Source organism: Pelodiscus sinensis, chromosome 17, assembly GCF_049634645.1.
Source record: "Pelodiscus sinensis isolate JC-2024 chromosome 17, ASM4963464v1, whole genome shotgun sequence".
In the NCBI taxonomy this organism is placed as follows: Eukaryota; Metazoa; Chordata; order Testudines; family Trionychidae; genus Pelodiscus; species Pelodiscus sinensis.
In genome coordinates, this window is record NC_134727.1 from 35,636,516 (window position 1) to 35,657,101 (window position 20,586).

Here is a 20,586-nt window from a genome sequence, read left to right on the forward strand (position 1 = left end):
ACAGGTCTCATCACGTTTCTGTATAGCAAAACATATCTACAGATCAGTTACATCAAAGCAACACTTTTAGATCTTAAAATCTCCCACCCGGATGCCTAGGCACAGTATTAAATTACAGACTTTATGCAAAGAACAGATGCTCTAGGGTGAATGCTAAACACAGAGCTCTTAAAAAAAAAAAAAGAATGACACACTATCAAAATGAAAAATAGTTTGGTCCACTTCACAGGTTGAGAGCCATAGTTCAGACTGAATGAACTTGCAGTACAACAGCTGCCTCATTTCTGGCAGTTTCAGTAGCAAAGTTCACTCCCCCAAGAGAGGGCAGGAGGGTCCCAGCTGGCCTATCTGAAATAGATGGCTTTTTGAGCATCTCTCCGGGTCACGTCAGATTTGGCAGTAGAGGAATTGTTTGTATTACCTATCACTTAACTGACAGACTATAGGGACTTAGGATTCTCCAGTGTTTCTCACGATCAGAAGAAAAGCAAGCACAAAAAATGAAGGAAAAAGTTACAGTAAGTAGAAGGAGAAATCCTGGAAGTTGTGTGCCTGATGGTTTCCTTCTCTCTCAATATTATCTTAGAGAGTTCTAGCTTAGTGCTAGAGAAACTCGTATCTTTTTTCAATAAAGAATCACTGATTATTTGACTCCGGAATGAACATGACTAGCACACTCTCCAGCTAAGTCTGTATAGGAGACCCCAATACATTCCCGGGCATAAACTTCTGAGGCTATCAAACTGGCTAAAAAAAAGGTGTGTTTTTTCCCCAGGAGACAAATTTATTTCAAAATGTGCAAAATTGAATACACTGATGGGATTGTAATTCTAGTACAATTCATTCATGGACCCTTTAGACGTTCCTCCCTCCCCCATCCCCTGACAGTAAGTGAACAATTCAGGTTATATGAATGATCAAATTCGCTAGTGGCAACACAACAGAGCTCAGCCTGCCCTGTGCGTGCAAGCAGGAAGCAAGGCTTAGTCTCCAGCTCGCCCACAGCTGAACATATGCCACCATGGTAACCAAAAAAATGACATCTACTCAAACAGTGACCAGGTCAGCGGAGTGCTAGGGAGTGTTGTGCTTCCCAGCGTGGGCGCCCATCCTCTGGGGGTCTTGAGAAGGGTAGTGGATGGGGCCTGGGGCTCTCATGAAGGGAGGTGGAGGTCCCATGGTGTGGAACATGTGTGGCCCAAAACCTGCAGACACAGAACACAAGTGTGAGATTACCAAGCACCCCGATGGAGTCTTCTACTGTTGCCTATTTGTCATTCAAGCCAAATCAGCACAACAGACCTGAGCCACCGAAAGGGTGCCCCCCTCCCATCCTTCCCTATCCCTGAGGCATCCCAATTTACTCCCTCAACCTTTCTGCCAGCTTCATGGCCAGCCTAGGACATGTTGCTATTCAATTGCAATTCTGCAAGTGCCTGTTCCCCTGCCACCTATTATGTTACGAACTTCCAAATGTTTTGTATTTCGTGGATGTGCATACCAGAAGTATTTGGGTAATGAGACCCAACAAGCAGCTGGACAAACCCAACACTTCCTGAAGTTCACATTCTGAATATACAAGCAGTCAGATATTGACACTAACATTCCATCCCTTCAGAGTCACTCTGAGTTAGGAACAACATGGGGTTTGCACAGCTATCAGCTGAGCAGAGTGGGCCTCTGCACAGTTTATGAGATTCTCTTGGGTACTGGATAATTTTGCATAAAACATATTACAGCTCAGGCAGTTCTGGCTTATAAAGGACCACATTTATAACCCAAGCAGTTTCCTAAACACAATTGCACTTAGTAGGTACCACACAAAACTACAGTACAGGGCATCTGCTAGTAGGGAATCTGGCTCTTTAGTAAAGGACATAGTTCTACCTCTCCCCACTGGAGGGGGGGGGGTAGGGGAATTACCTGGAGGTGGAGGAGGAGCGATGCCAGGAGGTGGTGGCAGGGCAATGTTGACCACGGCTGGAGGGCCACTGGGAGGTAGGTTGAAGTAATTTGCAGAAGCCTCTTCTTCCGCAGCGGGAGGTGGGGGAAGAGCTTCAAGACACAAACATACCTTTGGTTAATGGTGAAAGCTATCAGGAAACATCTAAGGAGTGATGCAAGCAGCTCTCCTGGTTAGCAGCATGTTTCTAACACAGCCACAGGAAAGCAGGGAGCCTCTAGAACTTTCCAACATGCTAGCTACTAGCCACATGTGGCTATTTGGCTGGTTGAGTGTGGCTAGTTGGCTCAAAATTATTCCCATTTTCAAAACAACGTGGCTAGTTCACTATAGCAGGAGCCACTCTGGTGGCTACTGCTTCAGAACTGGTTGGACACCACAGCTCTAGAATCAAAGCTGTGATCCCTTCCACAGGCTCTCCCCCTTCCACAATAACACCACTTGAACCCAACATGAATGAAGAACACACAACCAGATCTTATGGCACAGAAGGTCGCAATGATTTAATAGCCTTTATTCTAACCATTGTCCCTTTCCAATCACCCTGTTAACAAAAAAAAGGTCTTGAGACACCTTGTATTTCCTTCATTGCCCACAAATAGAAAACTCTCCAGCCAGCTCGTGTGAACACAGATTCACTAACTACTCTGGAAGTGAAACATGCTGCTGCCCTACTATCCCCAGATCCTAGTGGTACAGAGAGCAAAGCTAGAAGGGTAACACTGTTCTGCCTCATGCTGCTGTTCTGTGCTTTGAGAGGCCAATCACTGGTACAGAAACATTTCCCTTACCTCCAGGGAGACCTGGGACTGGCTCCAGCTTTATACCAGACTCTGTGGTGCCGTCTTTCTCCTTTTCTTTCCCTCTTGCTGCTTGGGACCTGAAAGCCAAGCCAAAAGTGTGAGAACTGAAAAGAGCGGCGGCAGGGCAGGCAGACCCTCACCAGAGTGCTTTGCAATGTCACCAATCCCAGACCACCGCTTCAGGCCATGGATCAAGAACGTACAGAATGTTAACAGCAGGCACTTTGGGAGCTGGCACAAAAGGAGTTAATGCTGCTTTTTCAGACTGCAGCGTATCCCAGAATAGCATTTTTCAAAGAGACTCAATGCCAATTATTCCCCAACACCTCACTACCCACCCAAAAGACAGGTAACCCAGTAAATATGTGGGTCTTCTGCACACTTGGCTTCTAAGTCACCAACACTGTATGTTAGCTAAGTAAGGAACAGTACGTGAATCTGAAGTGCTGAATTAAGAGCAAATTCTCCGAAAACACTATCCAGACGAAAGCCCCCAAAAAGAAAACAAACGCTTTCCCTCTTCCTCTCTCTCTCTCTCACTCACCTCCCCCACTTGACATTGAGTCTGCGGCCATTGACAATGAGTTTGTTAAAGGACTTCTCAGCAGCCACCTCTGCAGCTTGCCGCGTGGCAAACTGGATGAATGCACACTGCTGCCGCTGTACCACGGTTATCGTCCGGATCTCCCCAAACTGGTAGAAGTGATTTCTGCAAGGAAAGGACAGCAAAATGGGATTCTCCTCCTCTTCTCCATAAAACACACAATAGAAATCTCACATGCTCACATCCACCCTTTCCCCTTGATATCAAATCTGCTGTTAAGAGAGGAAATGCCCACCCCAGAACCTTTATCCCAACACTTTATGCAGCAACAGTGGCAGGCTCGAATGGGGGTTTCTGCAGAATTCAGGAATTAGGAAGGTGGAGGTTGCACGAGGGGATTTCAAGTGTAAAATGGGATCCTCTGGGCACCCGTAGCAATGATGCACTCTTAGGGGATTTCTGGTAGAGGTTGGAGGGGAAGAGAATTTAAACACTGCAATCAAGGTGTTGCTACAACTAAATCTTATTCCCACCTCCAAAAGTTCTGTGTTCCTCTAAACAGATACATGAGCCAACTTCCAGTTAGGGAGAAGTGACCAACACTGGTCACTCACTTCTGACCTGTAGGGACAAATGATGGGGCTGCATAACCAAGGGACGAATGGCCCCCTTCACTCTCACTCAGGCATAGCAACCTCAACAAGATGCTTGTAAAAGATGAGCAAACAACTTAGGAAAACCTTAGCAAGTTATTAATTTGCAGTTATCCAGGCACCAAGCAAATGCGAACACTGATGTACCAACATACCTCAGATCAGTCTCGGTGATGGTGTCTCCCAGGCCTCCTACATATAGTGTGGTAATCGTCTTGTCATCAGGTGGGTCCAGACGAGGCATGGTTGAAGCTCGTTTCAGAAGCTTATCAGCTACAGGGTCATTAATACCATAGTAACGATCTTTGATGTTTTGATCAGCCAGAGGATCATCTGGGTCTGTAGGTTTTTCATGTCTAAAGTATGGTCAACATAGTATTTTGTACCATTACATTGTTACAACTGCACTAGACTAATACAATTGCACAGCCACCTTCCTCCTTAAGAAGCTGAGGACTAACAGCTAAAACTATTACAATAATCACCCCAAAATGAAACACAATTAGAACCTTAAGAACTCAAATTACTCATGCATTTATTACAGCAATATCTACAATATCATAAATGGTGTAGAGAAAGTGAAAAAGGAAGTGTATTTTCCCCCTTCATATAACACAAGCATCAGGCATCACCCAATTAATAGGCAGCCAATTAAAAACAGACAAAAGGAAATACTACTTCACACAATGCACACACAGCCTGTGGAACTTCTTGTCCAAGGATGTTCTGAAGGCCAAAAATATAACTGGGTTCAAAAATTAGCTGTGTTCATGGAAGATAGGTCCATCAATGGCCACTATCAAGATAAAAAGGGATTCAACCCCTGGCTCTAGATGTCCTAAGCCTCTGACAGAAGTAGGGAGTGGACGACAAGGGATGGATCACTCAATAATTGCCCTACTTTGTTTATTCCCTGTGAAGCATCTGGCATTGGCCACTATCAAAAGACAAGCTACTGGGCTAGATGGATCATAGTCTGACCCAGTATGGCTGTTCTTATGTAATTGTTCCTGCAACATCTGCAAAAATGCTTATGGATACACTGCATTACTTCCATTTTACTGGAGAATTCCCTACGTTGCAAACAGAGGCACTGTACCTCACCGTTGTTAACTAGTTAGCTTTTCAAAACAAAACAATACCTGTACGGACACTCTTCTCCTCTCTTGCATTCCCCTTTCACCCAAAAGGAACAGATGTGGGGTCGGTTGCGTTTATAATAAGGTGTGGTTCGAGCCAGTTTAAGCAACATGTCACTGGTAGACGTAGCTTTCCCTAGAGCACCAACTGCTCTTGTGCCATCTGAGTTCGAAATCTAAGCAGTAGACAAAGAGTGCATATTTCATTGCTTGAAAACTGGCAGAAAACTGATTAACATAATCAGACCAACCAGGAAGTTTTCAAGATTATCTAGTTCATTTCAGCTAGCCCAAGTAAAATAAACCAACAACAGATTTCTGTTACAAATGCATTCCTTACTTCTCTCTCCATGTTCTGGGTATAATACTCTTTATTGACATCAGATTTAGGCATGTCGTCCTTAAAAGAGAGTCCTGCATCTCGAACCTGAATAGGTAAACCTAAAATTAAATTAAAAAAATATTAACCAAAAGAAGGACAAAAAAGGTTGTTATAAACATACACTAAAGTTGTATTTGGAGAAAGAAGGCCTTAAGAGCAGTCATATCTGTGCTGATTGTTTTACAATGCATTAATTAATATCCTCTGGATAGTATTACTTTACCTGCCATGAAGGTGAACTGAGTGAGACTGAAAGTTCATCTAATTTCATGGTCATTTTTTAAAAGCCTCTGCATATTCTATTGAAACATATTTGATTAGTGAGATTCAGTTAATCACAAATATAGTTCCTGATACATCTAGCATCACAAATGGAACTATTTTTAGTCTTGCTAGCAACAGAAGTGGGCAACATCAAAATTCTAACCCTCTCTACAGTTAAAGTAAGGTCCAGCTGGTATCAAAGTCTAAACACATTTGGAAACTGATAGCAACTCATTCTTATGAACACAGGCAAAGACAGCACAGCACTAGTGTGTACAGGATTTTAGAATGGATAGAATTATTAGACATAATTTAGTCTTTAGTGAGTTAAAAGTCTGTGCACAGATGAGAACACCATTCAGCATGTAGATATGCCTTCTGGGATATCACAGAAGAGATCGTAGTCAGATTGTATGAGAGAGAAGATGAACCAAACATCACTAAATAAATATGCATCTCCCTGCCCTGCATGGAGATATATGTTTATTTAGAGCCAAATTAATGTTATGCAGTGTCAGGAGACAAGCAGAGTTGTCTCAATCTGTACTTGCAGTTGTTGGTAAATAGACTCTGGTTACACACCATATTCAAGGTCAAGCAGGCAGGTCTGACACACATTCTTCAGCTTGCTGCATGTCTGGCATACTTCTGTCTTCTTAAAGCGCATTCGAACACCTGGGCACCAGCGAAACACTGTGAAGGGCCTGGCACAAATCTGAGACAAAGACAGCAGTGACTTGTACCACTAACTGCAGCCAGCAATGCCACTAGCATTCAAATTCTCATGGAAACTCAACTATAATTAGAGGCTAGCAATGTAAAATCCCATTTAATGAGTTAATTGGTTAAATGTTAAGCATAACTGATTAAATGCCCAAGGCAGGGGCTGCTCCAGCCCAGCCACTCTAATCCCATGGGGAGAGAAAATGAAGAAAGGGCTGCTGGCTCCCAACCCTTGCAGGCTGGAAGTCGGCAGTCTCACGCTGGGTGGAAGCAGTGGGAGGGGGGCAGGAAGAAAGTCAGCTGACTTGCACCAAGTAGCAACCAGCAGCTCTCTCCCACCCACTGCCACTTCCACCCCCCACACCCTGTGAGGCTGCAAACTCCCAGACCACGTGGGGCTAGAGCAGCCCTCAACCCTTGGCAAGCTGTTGGAGGTGATGCTCAAAAAATGCAACAGGTTGCCTCATTTTGACAGGAGAAGGTGGTTTTGGCTGGACTTTCTTGCAATGATTTGAATACTCAAGAAACTTTCTTAGAGCATAAGGCAAAGAGAATTTCTACATTGCTCAAGTAATTTCCAGGATATACACATCCTAGGACAGCACAGGGCCTGGCCCATTTGGCGAGAGGGAAGGAGCTTGGATAACTAGCTTACTAGACGATGCCAATATATATTACAAAAAGAACATAGGTAAAATTAAAACCCAAACTTAGGTTTTGTATAAACAGAAGGTGACTTTATAAAGTCAGTGCTCTAACAACTGTTTCATTAGATATTAATTATGTTTAATTAAAAAATTATTTTCTTGTGAACTCTGAAACCTCAGACCGCTGTTCTCGTTACACACTGAATGAAAGTTACTAGAAGTGAACATGCACAAACTGATTTTTTAAAGTGAATAACCAGACTAAATAGTGAAATAAACCTAAACATTTTTTTCAGATTTAACAATTCAAGGACCAGTGCTGAAAAGATGCACGTTCACTCACGAGGCACCACTTACTTTCATGGATAAATCACGAGTCGAGTTATTTATTATTTGTATTACTATAGAGCCTACAAGCCTTAGTCACAGACCAGGACTCCATTGTGCTAAGGGCTGCAGAGAAACAACAACAAAGACAGTCCCTGCCCCCAAGGAGCTGCAATCTAAGGCCTGGTCTATACTAGACCAGACAGGTTGGTTTAAGGTATGCAACTCCAGCTACGCAAAATGCAAACGCTCCTATCAGCTTCCCTCAGCGTTGGACTTAGGAATCTACATTAGACCTGCTAAATCAAATGCTAGAAGATCAGAGGGTCGATCTTTTCACTAGAGTAGACATGCCCTAACTGTAAGACAAGAGGCTACAGATGAATACAGGGAGATGGGAGGATATATAAGGAAACAATGCAACAATATTGGACAGCGCGATAGGCACTGAGCACACCAGAAGCTTAACTGTTGTCAAGTTTTTGAAGGTATCATGGCATCACATGCTCAAGAGTTTAGATTGTTAGTTGATATTTTCAGCATTATATCTTAATCCACAATGGAAACTTATGAGCTTGTCCAGAAGTCATTTCTTCCAATGAAGACAAACATACCTTGCATTCTTTTCCATATTTCTCCTTGGTCTGGAATAAAATCAAATGAGAGATACTATAAAAAACTCCCACGAGATACTAATCAAAACAATGATCTCCCACATTACATCTCTTCTACCCAACTATCCACATGCTGTACCACCACAGCTACTGCATGTTTTCTCTTTGTGCTGGTTGCATTTGGAGATATCTGCCCCATGGCTTTCACTTAATATGGAGAGCCTTTGGAAGTTAAGTGGGAGAAAAATCACTTTTAGCCAGAGTTTCCTTTAATTTTTGCCACATATGCAGCAGGTGTGAGGCCAAGGAGTTGGCAGTGTGAGAGGGGACTCAGGGCTGGGGCAGATGGTTGAGGCATAGGTGGGGTGAGGACTCCAGCTGGGGTTGTGAAATCTGGTATACATCCGGGGATGAAGGGCTAAAGGCTGGGGTAAAGGGTTCAGGTGCGGAGGGGCATGGGGCTGAAGGCCCCAATTTGAGGTGCAGGGTCTGGGATGGGACCAGGGATAAGGAATACAGGTTGCCTCGGGGCTATGGTGGAAAGAGTGACACCCCTCAGCTCTCTCTCCCAGTCACGACACCTCTCCCCCAGTGGTGGGAGGCCTAGGCTGAGGCGCCTCTTCCCCAGCTGCAGCAGGTCCAGGACTGGGGGAAGAGGTATCTTTGTCCACTGTAGCCCTGAGCACCTGCACAGTACTTAATAGGCTTAATAGGGAACTTGGAGCCAAACCCTTCCAATTTTTATGATGGCAGAATATTCAGTAGATTATCTTTCAAAGAAACCCTCAGCTTCAACTTTTTAATATCTGTTTTTTAAATGACAAAATGTCCAGAGATTCATAACACAAAAATAAATCCTCTATCCAACTTCACAACATAGAGTGTATTTGCATTAAAAATTAATATAGCTTATTAGCATTCGATAGAGACTAAAGCAAACTTAGGGAGAGGAGAGCAAAAATGTGGATGTTTAGAATGAAAATATGCTACATGATTCTAGTTGGTGCTGGGAAGGGTAAAACAAAATGGTTGGGTGACAGATACATAGTCCGGCACTGAAAACTATATATTGGGGTAAAAACAAAGATTTAAAGGGCATTCAAGCAACCTTCCTGAAATAATATCAAAGCCCTTTTCAAAGCACATTTTAAAAACTGGGAAAGTCGTTTAATCTTTCAGTACCTCAGTTTAGCTAAGAGAAGAAGAGCGTTAGTATCAAAGTTGTGATGGAAGACACATTTGTGATATGGATCTTTTATACTTTTAACCATTGGACAAGCTATCTTGATATCAGCTCAAATTTTTTATTATTTGATTTATTTTGATCATGTTGTCAATGCCCTTGGCCAACCCCAAAATCTAGACTTCCTTCCCCAAAAGCGCATGTTCTACTGTTAAGAAGCAGCACATAGAAACCTGCATGAATTTTGGCATCTCCCACTTGCCTCATTTGTCTGAACTAATTTTTTCATCGCCTAAACCAGTGCTAGTCTCATCATACATGTTAAAGGACAATGACGTGAAACAGTCACATACCATTCGGATATATGGATTTTCTCCAAGGCATGTCTGACACAGAATAGGGAAGTCCTGCATCACGGAAGAAAAAAAAACCAGTCAGAACAAACTCACTAGCTCATTTCAGATTACATCCCTAACCAACAACAACCCCTTTGCCGTCTGCTTCTCTCAGAACAAAGGACTAGACTCTACTCATTTAAAGCTCTGACCAGTGTTCCCTGTAAGCCAGTGTTTCCTAATTTTATTTGGCCACGGAACCCTTTTAAACTCTAAAAAAATGTGTGGAACCCCTTATAATAATATATGGAGCTGAAAAAGTAGACCACAAGTAAGTAAGGATAATAATAAACAAAAGCTAAACAAGGTCATGAGATCAACACAAATGAAAGTTGTTTTCAACACAATTCATAAATGCTTAAATAGTAATTATTTTTTAAAATCAAAATGTTATTGTAATGGAATTTTCTCGCGGAACCCTTATTTCCACTTCACGGAACCCCAGGGTTCCAGGGAACACCATTTGGGAAACACTGCTGTAAGCTGAGCCCTTGGGCGGCCCCACAGCGGATTAGCACACCACCAGCCGCCTCCCACAGTTGGCAGCATGTCTTTTTACCGGTGGTGCACCTCTGCCCGTGCCTTGGTGCACGTAACGACATTTATTCTGCACATGGGTGGAAACCTTAGAGGGCACCTCGGCTCTGACTCCTCAGAGTGGGGGACAAAGCGCCCCCCCCCCCAATGTCCCCACCTGCTACTAGATGAAGCCTTGTGAGGAGACTCCGGCTGCCAGTTATTTCACGGGACAAACCAACCCTCTTCCAACCACGCGATCAGCTCCCGCGTTCGCAGGTGCCCGGGTCAGACACCAGCAGCCCCCGAGCGACCCAAGACACGGGCCCAGCACCTGGCGGGAAAAGGGCCCTGGGGGCAGAGCCCCTCCCCCCGCCGCCTCAGGGCCTGCCCCAGACCCCCCCGGCGCCTCAGCCCCATGGCAGCGCGAGCAGCTCCCGGCTCCCTAGGCTGGGCCCTGCCGCACGAGGAGGGTGAAACCACCCGGGGGAGGCTTCTCACCCCCCCGGGGACCCCGGCCCCGAAGCCCGGGCCGTACCGCGTCCTCCCAGTTCTGCCGGTTGTAAGTGTTGGAGCCCAGAGACGTCGCCATCTTGGAAGCAGCCCCAGCAGCAGGGACCGGAACCGGAAGCCCCCGCCCTCCTTCCGCCGGAAGCAGCGAGGCGGGGACGGGAGCTGCGCGCCCGGATCACGTGAGGAGCGAGGCGGCGGCGGTTCGGCTGCCAAGATGGCGTCGCTGCTGCAGTCGGAGCGGGTCTCGTACCTGGTGCGCGGCGAGAAGGAGATCCGCGCGCCGCTCTCCCAGCTCTACTTCTGCCGCTACTGCAGCGAGCTCCGCTCCCTGGAGTGCGTCTCCCACGAGGTAACCCCGCCGGCCGGGCCGAGGCGCAGGCCAGCGAGAGAGGCGGGCCCCCGACGCCTATTGGCCGCGACGCCTGCCGCTCAAACCATCCGCTTCTTCCTATTGGCTAACTCTCTCGGAGGGGGTTTGCTGGCTAACCCTTTCCGATTAGCTCCAGTAGATGATCGCCTTGTGGATTGGCTCGCGTCGCTGTCGGTCGGGATGCTTCGTCTCCTGATTGGCCAATGTAGACATCATGGGGGCGGAAGCTACTCCGGCCCGTCTGGACTGTAGGGAGATGGCCTGGCTTGACAGCCCCTGTCCTGCTGGGGGGGGGCCCGTCTCCCCCGCCTGGGTGCGTAGGGAGGGGTCGATCCCAAACAGGCTCCTCCCCCAGCGGCCTGGGCAGTGTCTCCCCACAGGGTGCCCCCCCCCCCGACGTGATTCTCCTCCCCTCCCCCATCAGGGGCCAGCCCTTCCCTGCCTGTTGTCCCTGCAGCCCAGGGCAACCCCAGAGTAGCGCTGGCAGGCGGGCGTAGCACCAGGAGCCATGGCAGTGTAGACACAGTAGCTCCTGACTGTCGCTGACTCGCTGCCTGTGAGGCCTATACCCGAGCCTGCTTTCCCTTGCTGTAAAGCAGTCGAGAGGCGTGGTGTTCCCCAAGATCTCAGAGGGGTAGTGGGGATTGTCTGGGATAAAAACTTTCCCAAGACCAAGCAGTGACTGTAGAGTAGCGTCTTTTCTCAGAAGACAATGGCGTGTATTGTGTGTCATGAATAAGCTTCAGTGGGGTAGCACCTGGCAAAGTGTTTTTTTTTCCCCCCCCCCCCGTGAAAGGTAATGCTCAAATAAAGCTGTTAGTCTTTAGAGTGCCACAGGACTCCTCATTGTTTTTATAAATAAGTTTGCATTGGCATCTGGGAACCGCAGACTTGCTCTGAGTCCCATTAAAGGTTCAGAGGTACAGTTTTGTAGATTAAAAAAACAGAAAACCTTTACTTTTATCTGGACTAGCCATTTGCTCTTCTATTTGAAATCACAGTAGATTTTGCAGGCAGGAATTTGTCATTCAGGCTACATCTACAGTACGATGCCGGAAGAGGCAATGCAAATGAAGCGTGGATTAGTATTTTCTCGTGCTTCATTTGCATAATCTCTTCTGATCTGTTTTTTCTCAAGGAGTTTTTGTGCAAAAACAAGCAGCGTGGACATTTTGTTTTTGCACAATAAGGAAATGTCCATACTGCTTGGTTTTGCGCAAAAACCCCTTGGGCAGAAACAGATAGGAAGAGATTATGCAAATGAAGCATGAGAAAATGCTAATCCGCGCTTCATTTGCATTGCCTCTTCTGGCAAACATCATTGTGTAGATGTAGCCTCAGTGGTGAAAAGGTTCATTCAAGACATAAGCCCTTTTCACGCTTAAATTCTAAATAGTGATCAACTGAGGTTATGGATAGGTATCTTACCCTCTGTCCAGAGATTACTAACACTTGAAAAATCTGTACTGATCGCCACGTTTGTATCAAACAGAACACAAAAGAGGTGTTTAGAAGCCTGCACAAGGTATTTTAATTGAGTGAGATACCCCATGACTGCTAATTTAAGCACTGCAATGTCTTGACAAATATATTCTCTGGTGGATTTAGTAACAAAGTCATATGAAAACTGTTCTGATTGTGTTTTATAAAACACAAAACATTAAAGGCATAAGATGTGAAGAAAAAGTTGTTTTCTGTATGCAGATTACCATTTTTTAAAAAGTAATGCAATGTGTTGACACAGTCTAACCAAAAATAGGACAAATAATCTTAAAATGACACACTGCCAAAAGTCCTGGGATCAGCTACTGGTTTAGTTGCATTCTGAAGTATATAAAGTAGAGATGATAACTGGTACCAGTTACCCGGTACCTGGAGAGCAACCCCCAGCCTGTGGTCCACCGCAGGTGGAGTGCTGCTCCAGCACTGCCAGTCTCCCATGTGGGGCTGCCAGCTCCCAGCCCTGGAAGAGACCGGAAGCAGCTGGGCCGGAGCTGCCCCCACCCACCCGTCCCTGTTTAATCAGTTAATCGGTTAAACTTACATTTAATCAGTTAATGATTTAAATGGGATTTTACATCCCTAATGTAAAGATTTGTAAGGCACTTAATGTGGAAGTGAAATAATCTAATGCAAGTAAAACATCTGTTGTTTCAGATGTTTCAGCATTTGTTAATAAGGTAAAAGGGTTAGTAAATTGGCCGTATCTGTTGTGATGTTTCTGTACAAAGTGACTGGGCTAATCATCCCATATTCGGATAGGAAAATAGGAAAAATCTGTTTTTGGCAATCCCAAAACGTGAAGCTGTTTCACAGATAGACAGAACTGAAATTAAGAACTGATAACTTGTCAATAAAAGGATGCAGACGGAGACATCATTTCCCCATAGATTTAGAAAATGAGTTCTCCAAGATACATGCCAGCTATAAAACACTTCCCACACTATTCATTGCTGACCAGTGCAGTTGCAATGGCCAAATAAAGTTAGGTGATGTGATATGAAAATAGTGATAGAAATGTAGCCGTGTTAGTCTGGTGTAGCTGAAACAAAATACAGGACTATGTAGCACTTTAAAGACTAACAAGATGGTTTATTAGATGATGAGCTTTCGTGGGCCAGACCCACTTCCTCAGATCAAATAGTGGAAGAAAATAGTCACAACCATATATACCAAAGGATACAATTAAAAAAAATGAACACATATGAAAAGGACAAATCACATTTCAGAACAGAAGGGGGATGGGGGGGGGGGGGAGGAAGGTAAATGTCTGAGAGTTAATGATATTAGAGGTGGGGAAGGGTAGATGTCTGTGAGTTAATGGTATTAGAGGTGATAATTGGGGAAGCTATCTTTGTAATGGGTAAGGTAGTTGGGGTCTTTGTTCAGCCCCCGCGGAGAGTGTCGAATTTTAGCATGAATGCCAGTTCAGAGGATTCCCTTTCAAGTGCAGATTTGAAAGTCTTCTGAAGTAGGATGCATGTGATTAGGTTATTGAGACAGTGTCCTTTCTGGTTGAAATGGCAAGAAACTGTTTTTTCTTTGTGATCCTGTCTAATGTCTGTTTTGTGGGCATTGATTCTTTGGCGAAGTGTCTGAGATGTTTGTCCAATGTACATAGCAGACGGACACTTTTGGCACATGATAGCATAGATTATATTTCTGGATGCGCAGGAATATGTATTCTTGATCTTATAACTCACTTGGTTAGGCCCAATAATGGTGTTAGCAGAATGAATATGTGGACAAAGCTGGCAACGGGGTTTGTTGCAAGGGAAAGTACCAGGGTTGGTATTACTGTGGTATGTCCTGTGGTTGTTGGTAAGAATCATCTTGAGGTTAGGTGGTTGTCTATAAGAGACTATGGGTCTGTCTCCCAAAGCTTCTTGGAGTTTAGTGTCCTGTTCCAGTATAGGCTGTAACTTATTGATAATGTGTTGGACAGGTTTAGGTTGGGAGCTGTAGGGGATGACAAGTGGTGTTCTATTGTTGGTTTTCTTGGGTCTGTCTTGTAGTAGATGGTTTCTAGGTATTCATTTGGCTCTTTCAATTTGCTTTTTTATTTCTCCGGGTGGGTAGTTGAGGTTTATAAATGGTTGGTAGAGATCCTGAAGTTTCTGGTCTCTGTCAGTGGGATTAGAGCAGATGCGGTTGTATCGAAGGGCTTGGCTATAGATGATGGATCGTATGGTGTGTGCTGGATGGGAGCTGGAAGCATTTAGGTAACTGTGGGTTTTCTGTAGAGGGTGGTGTCTAATTTTCCATTGTTGATTTGTACTGTGGTGTCCAGGAAATGGATCTCTCGTGTGGAATGGTCAAGGCTGAGGTTAATGGTGGTGTGTAGGTTGTTGAAATCTCTGTGGAATGTCTCCAGTGTTTCTTGGCCATGTGTCCAGATCATAAAGATGTCATCGATGTAGCGTAAGTAGAGAAGGGGTAAAAGGGGACAGGAGTTGAGGAAATGTTGTTCTAGGTCAGCCATAAAGATATTAGCATACTGTGGGGCCATGCGTGTACCCATGGCTGTGCCGCTGATCTGGAGGTATAAGTTGTTCTCAAACTGGAAATAATTGTGGGTGAGAACAAAGTTACATAGGTCTGCTATCAGATTGGCAGTAGTGTCCTCTGGGATGGTGTTTCTAATTGCTTGTAATCCGTCTTCATGTGGGATGTTGGTGTATAGTGCTTCTACATCCATGGTGGCAAGGATGGTGTTATTGTGGAGGTATGAAAATAGAGTATTCATATAGTAGGAAAAAGATGTTTGAAAGGCAGCAGTACTCTTTCTATTGACTTAATTATTCAAGTTCAGAAATGGATTACTAATATCTTGTGGCTCTTGTAATCTTTAGCATATCAGAGCCCAATTAAGCTTAGTGTGTTTCTTATGTAGTAGCATTTAATCCTTCTTGACAAGTCCCTTTTCTGATGTAAAACGTACTAAAGATAATTTTCCTTGCCTAGCCAGACTGAAAAATTTTAAACATGAGGGCTGTGTCTACATTGGCACCCTTTTCCGTAAAACGGATGCTAATGAGACCAGTCGGAATTGCAAATTCCGCGGGGGATTTAAGTATTCCTTTCAAGTAGGAATAAGGGATCTTCCGGAAAAGGGCTTATTTTCCACAAGATCCCGTCTAGACTGGCGCTTTTCTCCGGCAAAACCCCGAGCTGGAAAAAAGCGGCAGCCATGTTCATGCAAATGCCGCGGGGGATATTTAAATCCCCTGCAGAATTTGCAATTCCGAAGTGTCTCATTAGCATCCATTTTACGGAAAAGGGTGCCAATGTAGACACAGCCGAGAAGTCTGTTACATCTTCCCTGACTTCACATTGCTGTTGTCTTCCACACAACATTTTTAAGTCATGCAGCAAAGCATTTCAGCTGCTGCTGGTGTCCTGTACATAAATACACGCATCATAGGATGCATTGACTTCTTTGTCTGTTGTTCACTAGGTGGACTCCCACTATTGTCCCAGTTGCCTGGAAAACATGCCGTCAGCTGAGGCGAAGCTGAAGAAGAATAGGTATGATTGGTTGCTGCAGCACTGCAATGTCTCTTCCTTCAAATCTCGTCTTTTTAAAGCTACTTATTTTGAGCCATCTTTTTCTCTAGCATTAATAATCCCCATACCCTAATAATCCCCATACCCTATCTGTGTACTCCTTGGCCCCGTCACCAAAAAGTCCAAGTTTCTCAGTCTCCCTCTCCTGAACTGTTATCCTTAAGTTTTTGTCTTATTTACATTGTGATCCCTTGTGGAGAGGGAAGTACTGAAGTATGAGGTATAATTTTTGCACTATAATAAATATTTTGTTTACCTGCTGTCATGTTTACATGTTGCAAATAAGTTTGAGAAATGAATTTACATGCCTAGTGTATTTTTTTCATTGTTTCCAGCTCATTCTGTCCATCCTTTGGTTGACTTTATGCAATTTTCTTCCTTCCCTTATTTAATCTATATGAGCACAGTATTTTCTAAAGAGGTTGTGAGAGACCAAAAAGGCACCTTTAAGTTCAATTGTGCTGTTCTTTAAGAATGTTTTTCTAAGATTTTTATGTAACATGACAGGTGTGCCAATGTAGCTCATGACTTTCCCATGTCTCTGACAGGTGTGCTAATTGTTTTGACTGCCCATGCTGCATGCACACACTTTCCACCAGGGCAACAAGCATTCCTGCTCCACTTCCTGATGACCCAGCCAAGACTACAATGAAGAAAGCATATTACCTGGCCTGTGGATTTTGCCGCTGGACTTCCAGAGATGTAGGCATGGCAGATAAGTCTGTTGGTAAGTAACTCAATATTAAAGACATGTCAATAAGTAATGGTGAAACAGAATATTTGTTCAGAGATACTAAATAAGAAAAATCACTCCCAGATCTGTTATGCATGTAACCCCAGTAAAACTTAATCACTGGATATCCCCATCTTCCTGGTAAAGAGTGATCTTGCCATTTAGGAAGTCTGTGAATGGAGAAGTGTTAAGATTAGTTAGGTAATGGTACTCTCAAATAACGTCACTTGCCTAATAAAAGATCCATTCGAATTAGGAGCTCTTTTTTTTTTTTTCTTAATCAGAGCACTTCTCTGTATAACAAACTACACCACCATTATTTCAGAATCTTAAGTAGAACATCTTGATAGCGCTGATGTGTGATGTACTTTATTATAATTCCATGACAACGGTAAACTTATAGTTCTGGCACTTCTACTAAGAAGATGAATATTTTGAAGGCTTTTTAGAGTCAGTATTTGAATTTAGCTTTTTCAGTTTTATATATTCAATCCCTTTTCCAGCAGGGAGTATAGTAAATGTAGAATCTGCTCAGTCTTACTGATTGGATCCGACTGTTATGCCTCAACTCTGCAGATACCTGTGCCTGTCCAAAACTCTTGTGACTGTAGTTCAGAATGAGTGCAGGATTGGGACCTTCAGTTGCAAATTCTAAAGTGCAGGTTTTTGGATCTTTTAGTCTTGCCATTAACAAGAATTTAAACTATTTTATATTATATTCTGTAGGGTTTGGCTGCCATGTAACTAAATCATTGCCACGCTCTTCCTAGTGCATGAGATTTACTTACTTTTGTATCATTTAATCTTTTGTGTTTCACTTCATGATTAAAGAACTGTAAATAATTGTTTTAATACTATATAGTTTGACTAATAGCAATTTTAATAATACTGTGAGAGGTGCAAAATCATCTTATTCTTTAGTGACCTTTTGTAAACTGGCAAATGGTATCCAAATCTGGGACTCATTTATGGGATAGTTTAAAAAATGTTATCAGAGACTCTTGTTCACACTGAGACATTTTCAGGGATAGTTTCCACCTCTTCCCAAAGTAACTTACATTAATCCATCTGAAAGGATGTTGTGATGGTCAGTTTGATTTCTGATGTAATTACATCTTCTATTTACTGTGCAAAAAGTAGTAGTTAGTGCTCCCTTTTCTTTAGAGAATGTGGTTCTGTATAAGCAGATGTTTATACAGCATTTTAAACCACTGATCAAGTAAGCTACTTCTTCATGAAGCTTCATATGAACAGTCTTCCAAATAGAGGGACCTAATGGATCTTTCCAAGATTTCTGCATAGCATTTCATAGCATCTGTGCTGCTGGTGATCACTTCCCCTAGTATGGTGGTTTACTGTTAAATGTTGCCTGTTTGTAGAAATAAAATCAGGGGTCAGGCCTCCTGTTGTGGTTGAAGCCGCCCTGTGCCAGGCCCCTCCCCAATAATCCCCAAGGCTTTGTCCTGCAGAGGAGGGGGCTTAGGGAAGGGGTGCAATGGGGGGGGGGAGAGGGTGAGGTGGGAAGGGGTGGGACCTGGGAGATGGGTATGGACACCCCATCCCTCCCACAGGTAGTAGGGATTCCTGTGCCGATTGCAAAAAATGCTCAGGTTGTAGCTGGCCCGCGGGCCGTAAGATGAGACCCCTGAATAAGATGCTTGTTTATCATGAAAAAATTGGAAATTTACAACTTCTCATCTTCAGTGATATCTCGGAAAACACTGATGTTGAGCCTCCTCTCCTTCTCAGGACTGTTGGCTTTTTGTTTTCTTTCAGCTAGTGGTGGTTGGCAGGAGCCAGAGAATTCACATACACAGAGGGTAAGTAAAGGAGAGAGGTAACGCTGAAATCTTAAGGGGAGTGGCGTAGGACAGAAAGACTCTGGTCTTGTTTTTAGAACAGTGAATATCATCATCTCAGTTACTCTTGAGAAACCATCCGTTACATGTAGTCATGGGGTCAGCATGTTGGCTGAGTTCAGAGAATGATGCTCTTTTGGAAACTGTCAGATCCTGCAGTGGGTGTGTATAGTACCTCTTGTTCTGAACGATCCCAAAGTACTGTGCAGACTACTTTGTTGAAATGCCACCAGCTGGCACAAGGAACTTGTGGTAAGGGATATATTAGGGCCAAACCACTACCCTTATGAAGAGTGTCATGAGTATTTAACGTAAGAGATGCAAAACCTGTAGATGCACCTCCATTACCACAACAATCAATGCCTCAGCACAACACACCTTTCACAATCCATGTGTTCTGCACATACCTATCAACTGTGGGTGAACACTTTTCACAAAACGATCACTCTGTATCTAACCTCTCAGTTCTCACCCTCAAAGGAAGCTGCACCACACCTTTAAAAGATGAGAGCCTAAATTCACAACTTCACGAGACACTACATATGATCTTAATAAAGACACTGGTGGTTTGGCTTATTGTAGCGACGTGTGACCCACAAAATCTCCTTTTCAGTCCTATGACTACAGAGATGTTAACAGGCCACTTCACTCTGAACGATTTCTTACAATGTGTGTTAACTATTGATGGTAACAATCTGTTCCGCCTTATGTTTAGCTGCGCTACTTTCTGAGTAGTGTCCCAGAGCTGAAGAAGTGCCCTGTATAAGGTCAAAAGCTTGCCTCTTACCAAGAGAAGTTGGCCCAATAAAATATTTGTACTTCACCCACCTTATTTCTTTAGTGTTCCTGGACCAACAGCTACAATGACACTGCAATCATGAATATTTAACAGCATAGGTCAGACGTGACTTTACTTTCTTGGGCTTCATAGGAAAGTGACTCACAGAAACTGTGCCAAAGAATTTAATCCACGTTGGAAGGCTGAATTAACCCTGGCAGGAGTGCATTTATTTTAATTAACATGCAGATTGTTAACATGTTTATTGTCTGTGTGAACAGAACTCGTTTCCTGGTTATCCCCTCTTCCAGGCTTGGAGTTCTCCTGGTCCCCAACGTATAATACATCTTACTCTCCTCGTCCTCTGTTAAACTGAGAAGGAGGCTGCCAACTGTACTTCACCAAATTGTTCTGGCCAGGCAGTATTCTCCCTGATTTTTGCAGAGTGTGCAGGCTATTGGATGCAACCCATGGCAAAGTCTCAATTACTGCGGTAGCGAGGAAGTGAACTTTGGGTAATGCAATATCATAGAATCATAGAATAATAGGACTGGAAGGGACCTCGAGAGGTCATCGAGTCCAGCCCCCCGCCCTCAAGGCAGGACCAAGCTCCGTCTACACCATCCCTGACAGATGTCTATCTAACCTGTTCTTAAATATCTCCAGAGAGGGAGATTCCACCACCTCCCTTGGCAATTTATTCCAATATTTGACCACCCTGACAGTTAGGAATTTTTTCCTAATGTCCAATCTAAACCTCCCCTGCTGCACTTTAAGCCCATTACTCCTTGTCCTGTCCTCAGAAACCAAGAGGAACAAATTTTCGCCTTCCTCCTTGTGACACCCTTTTAGATATTTGAAAACCGCTATCATGTCCCCCCTTAATCTTCTTTTTTCCAAACTAAACAAGCCCAGTTCATGAAGCCTGGCTTCATAGGTCATGTTCTCTAAACCTTTAATCATTCTTGTCGCTCTTCTCTGTACCCTTTCCAATTTCTCCACATCTTTCTTGAAATGTGGCGCCCAGAACTGGACACAGTACTCCAGCTGAGGCCTAACTAGTGCAGAATAGAGCGGCAGAATGACTTCACGAGTTTTGCTTACAACACACCT

The 20,586-nt window shown here is 44.0% G+C and overlaps 2 protein-coding genes across 4 annotated transcripts in view; one reads left to right on the forward strand and one right to left on the reverse strand.

The window, feature by feature from the left end:
* RBM22 (RNA binding motif protein 22) lies at positions 1-10,836 on the reverse strand. The gene is made up of 11 exons (XM_006138244.4): positions 10,692-10,836; positions 9,596-9,649; positions 8,060-8,089; positions 6,331-6,463; positions 5,443-5,543; positions 5,106-5,278; positions 4,119-4,319; positions 3,311-3,475; positions 2,755-2,843; positions 1,924-2,055; positions 1-1,205 (listed from the first exon to the last, which is right to left on the reverse strand). Exons 1-11 carry the CDS (start codon positions 10,743-10,745, stop codon positions 1,075-1,077), a joined length of 1,263 nt encoding a protein of 420 aa, XP_006138306.1. The 5' UTR covers positions 10,746-10,836; the 3' UTR covers positions 1-1,074.
* Positions 10,807-20,586, forward strand: part of DCTN4 (dynactin subunit 4) — a 27,103-nt gene continuing 17,323 nt past the window's right edge. For 2 of the 3 annotated variants that reach the window (XR_012896396.1, XM_075900565.1), the window contains exons 1-4: positions 10,807-11,015; positions 15,994-16,064; positions 16,652-16,830; positions 18,586-18,656. Coding sequence is in view for 2 of the 3 variants with exons in the window: in XM_075900565.1 (XP_075756680.1) it covers positions 10,881-11,015; positions 15,994-16,064; positions 16,652-16,830; positions 18,586-18,656 (456 nt within the window). In the remaining variant the exon portion in view is untranslated. The remainder of the gene's footprint in view (positions 11,016-15,993; positions 16,065-16,651; positions 16,831-18,585; positions 18,657-20,586) is intronic. The other variant, XM_075900566.1, reaches the window with a different exon arrangement.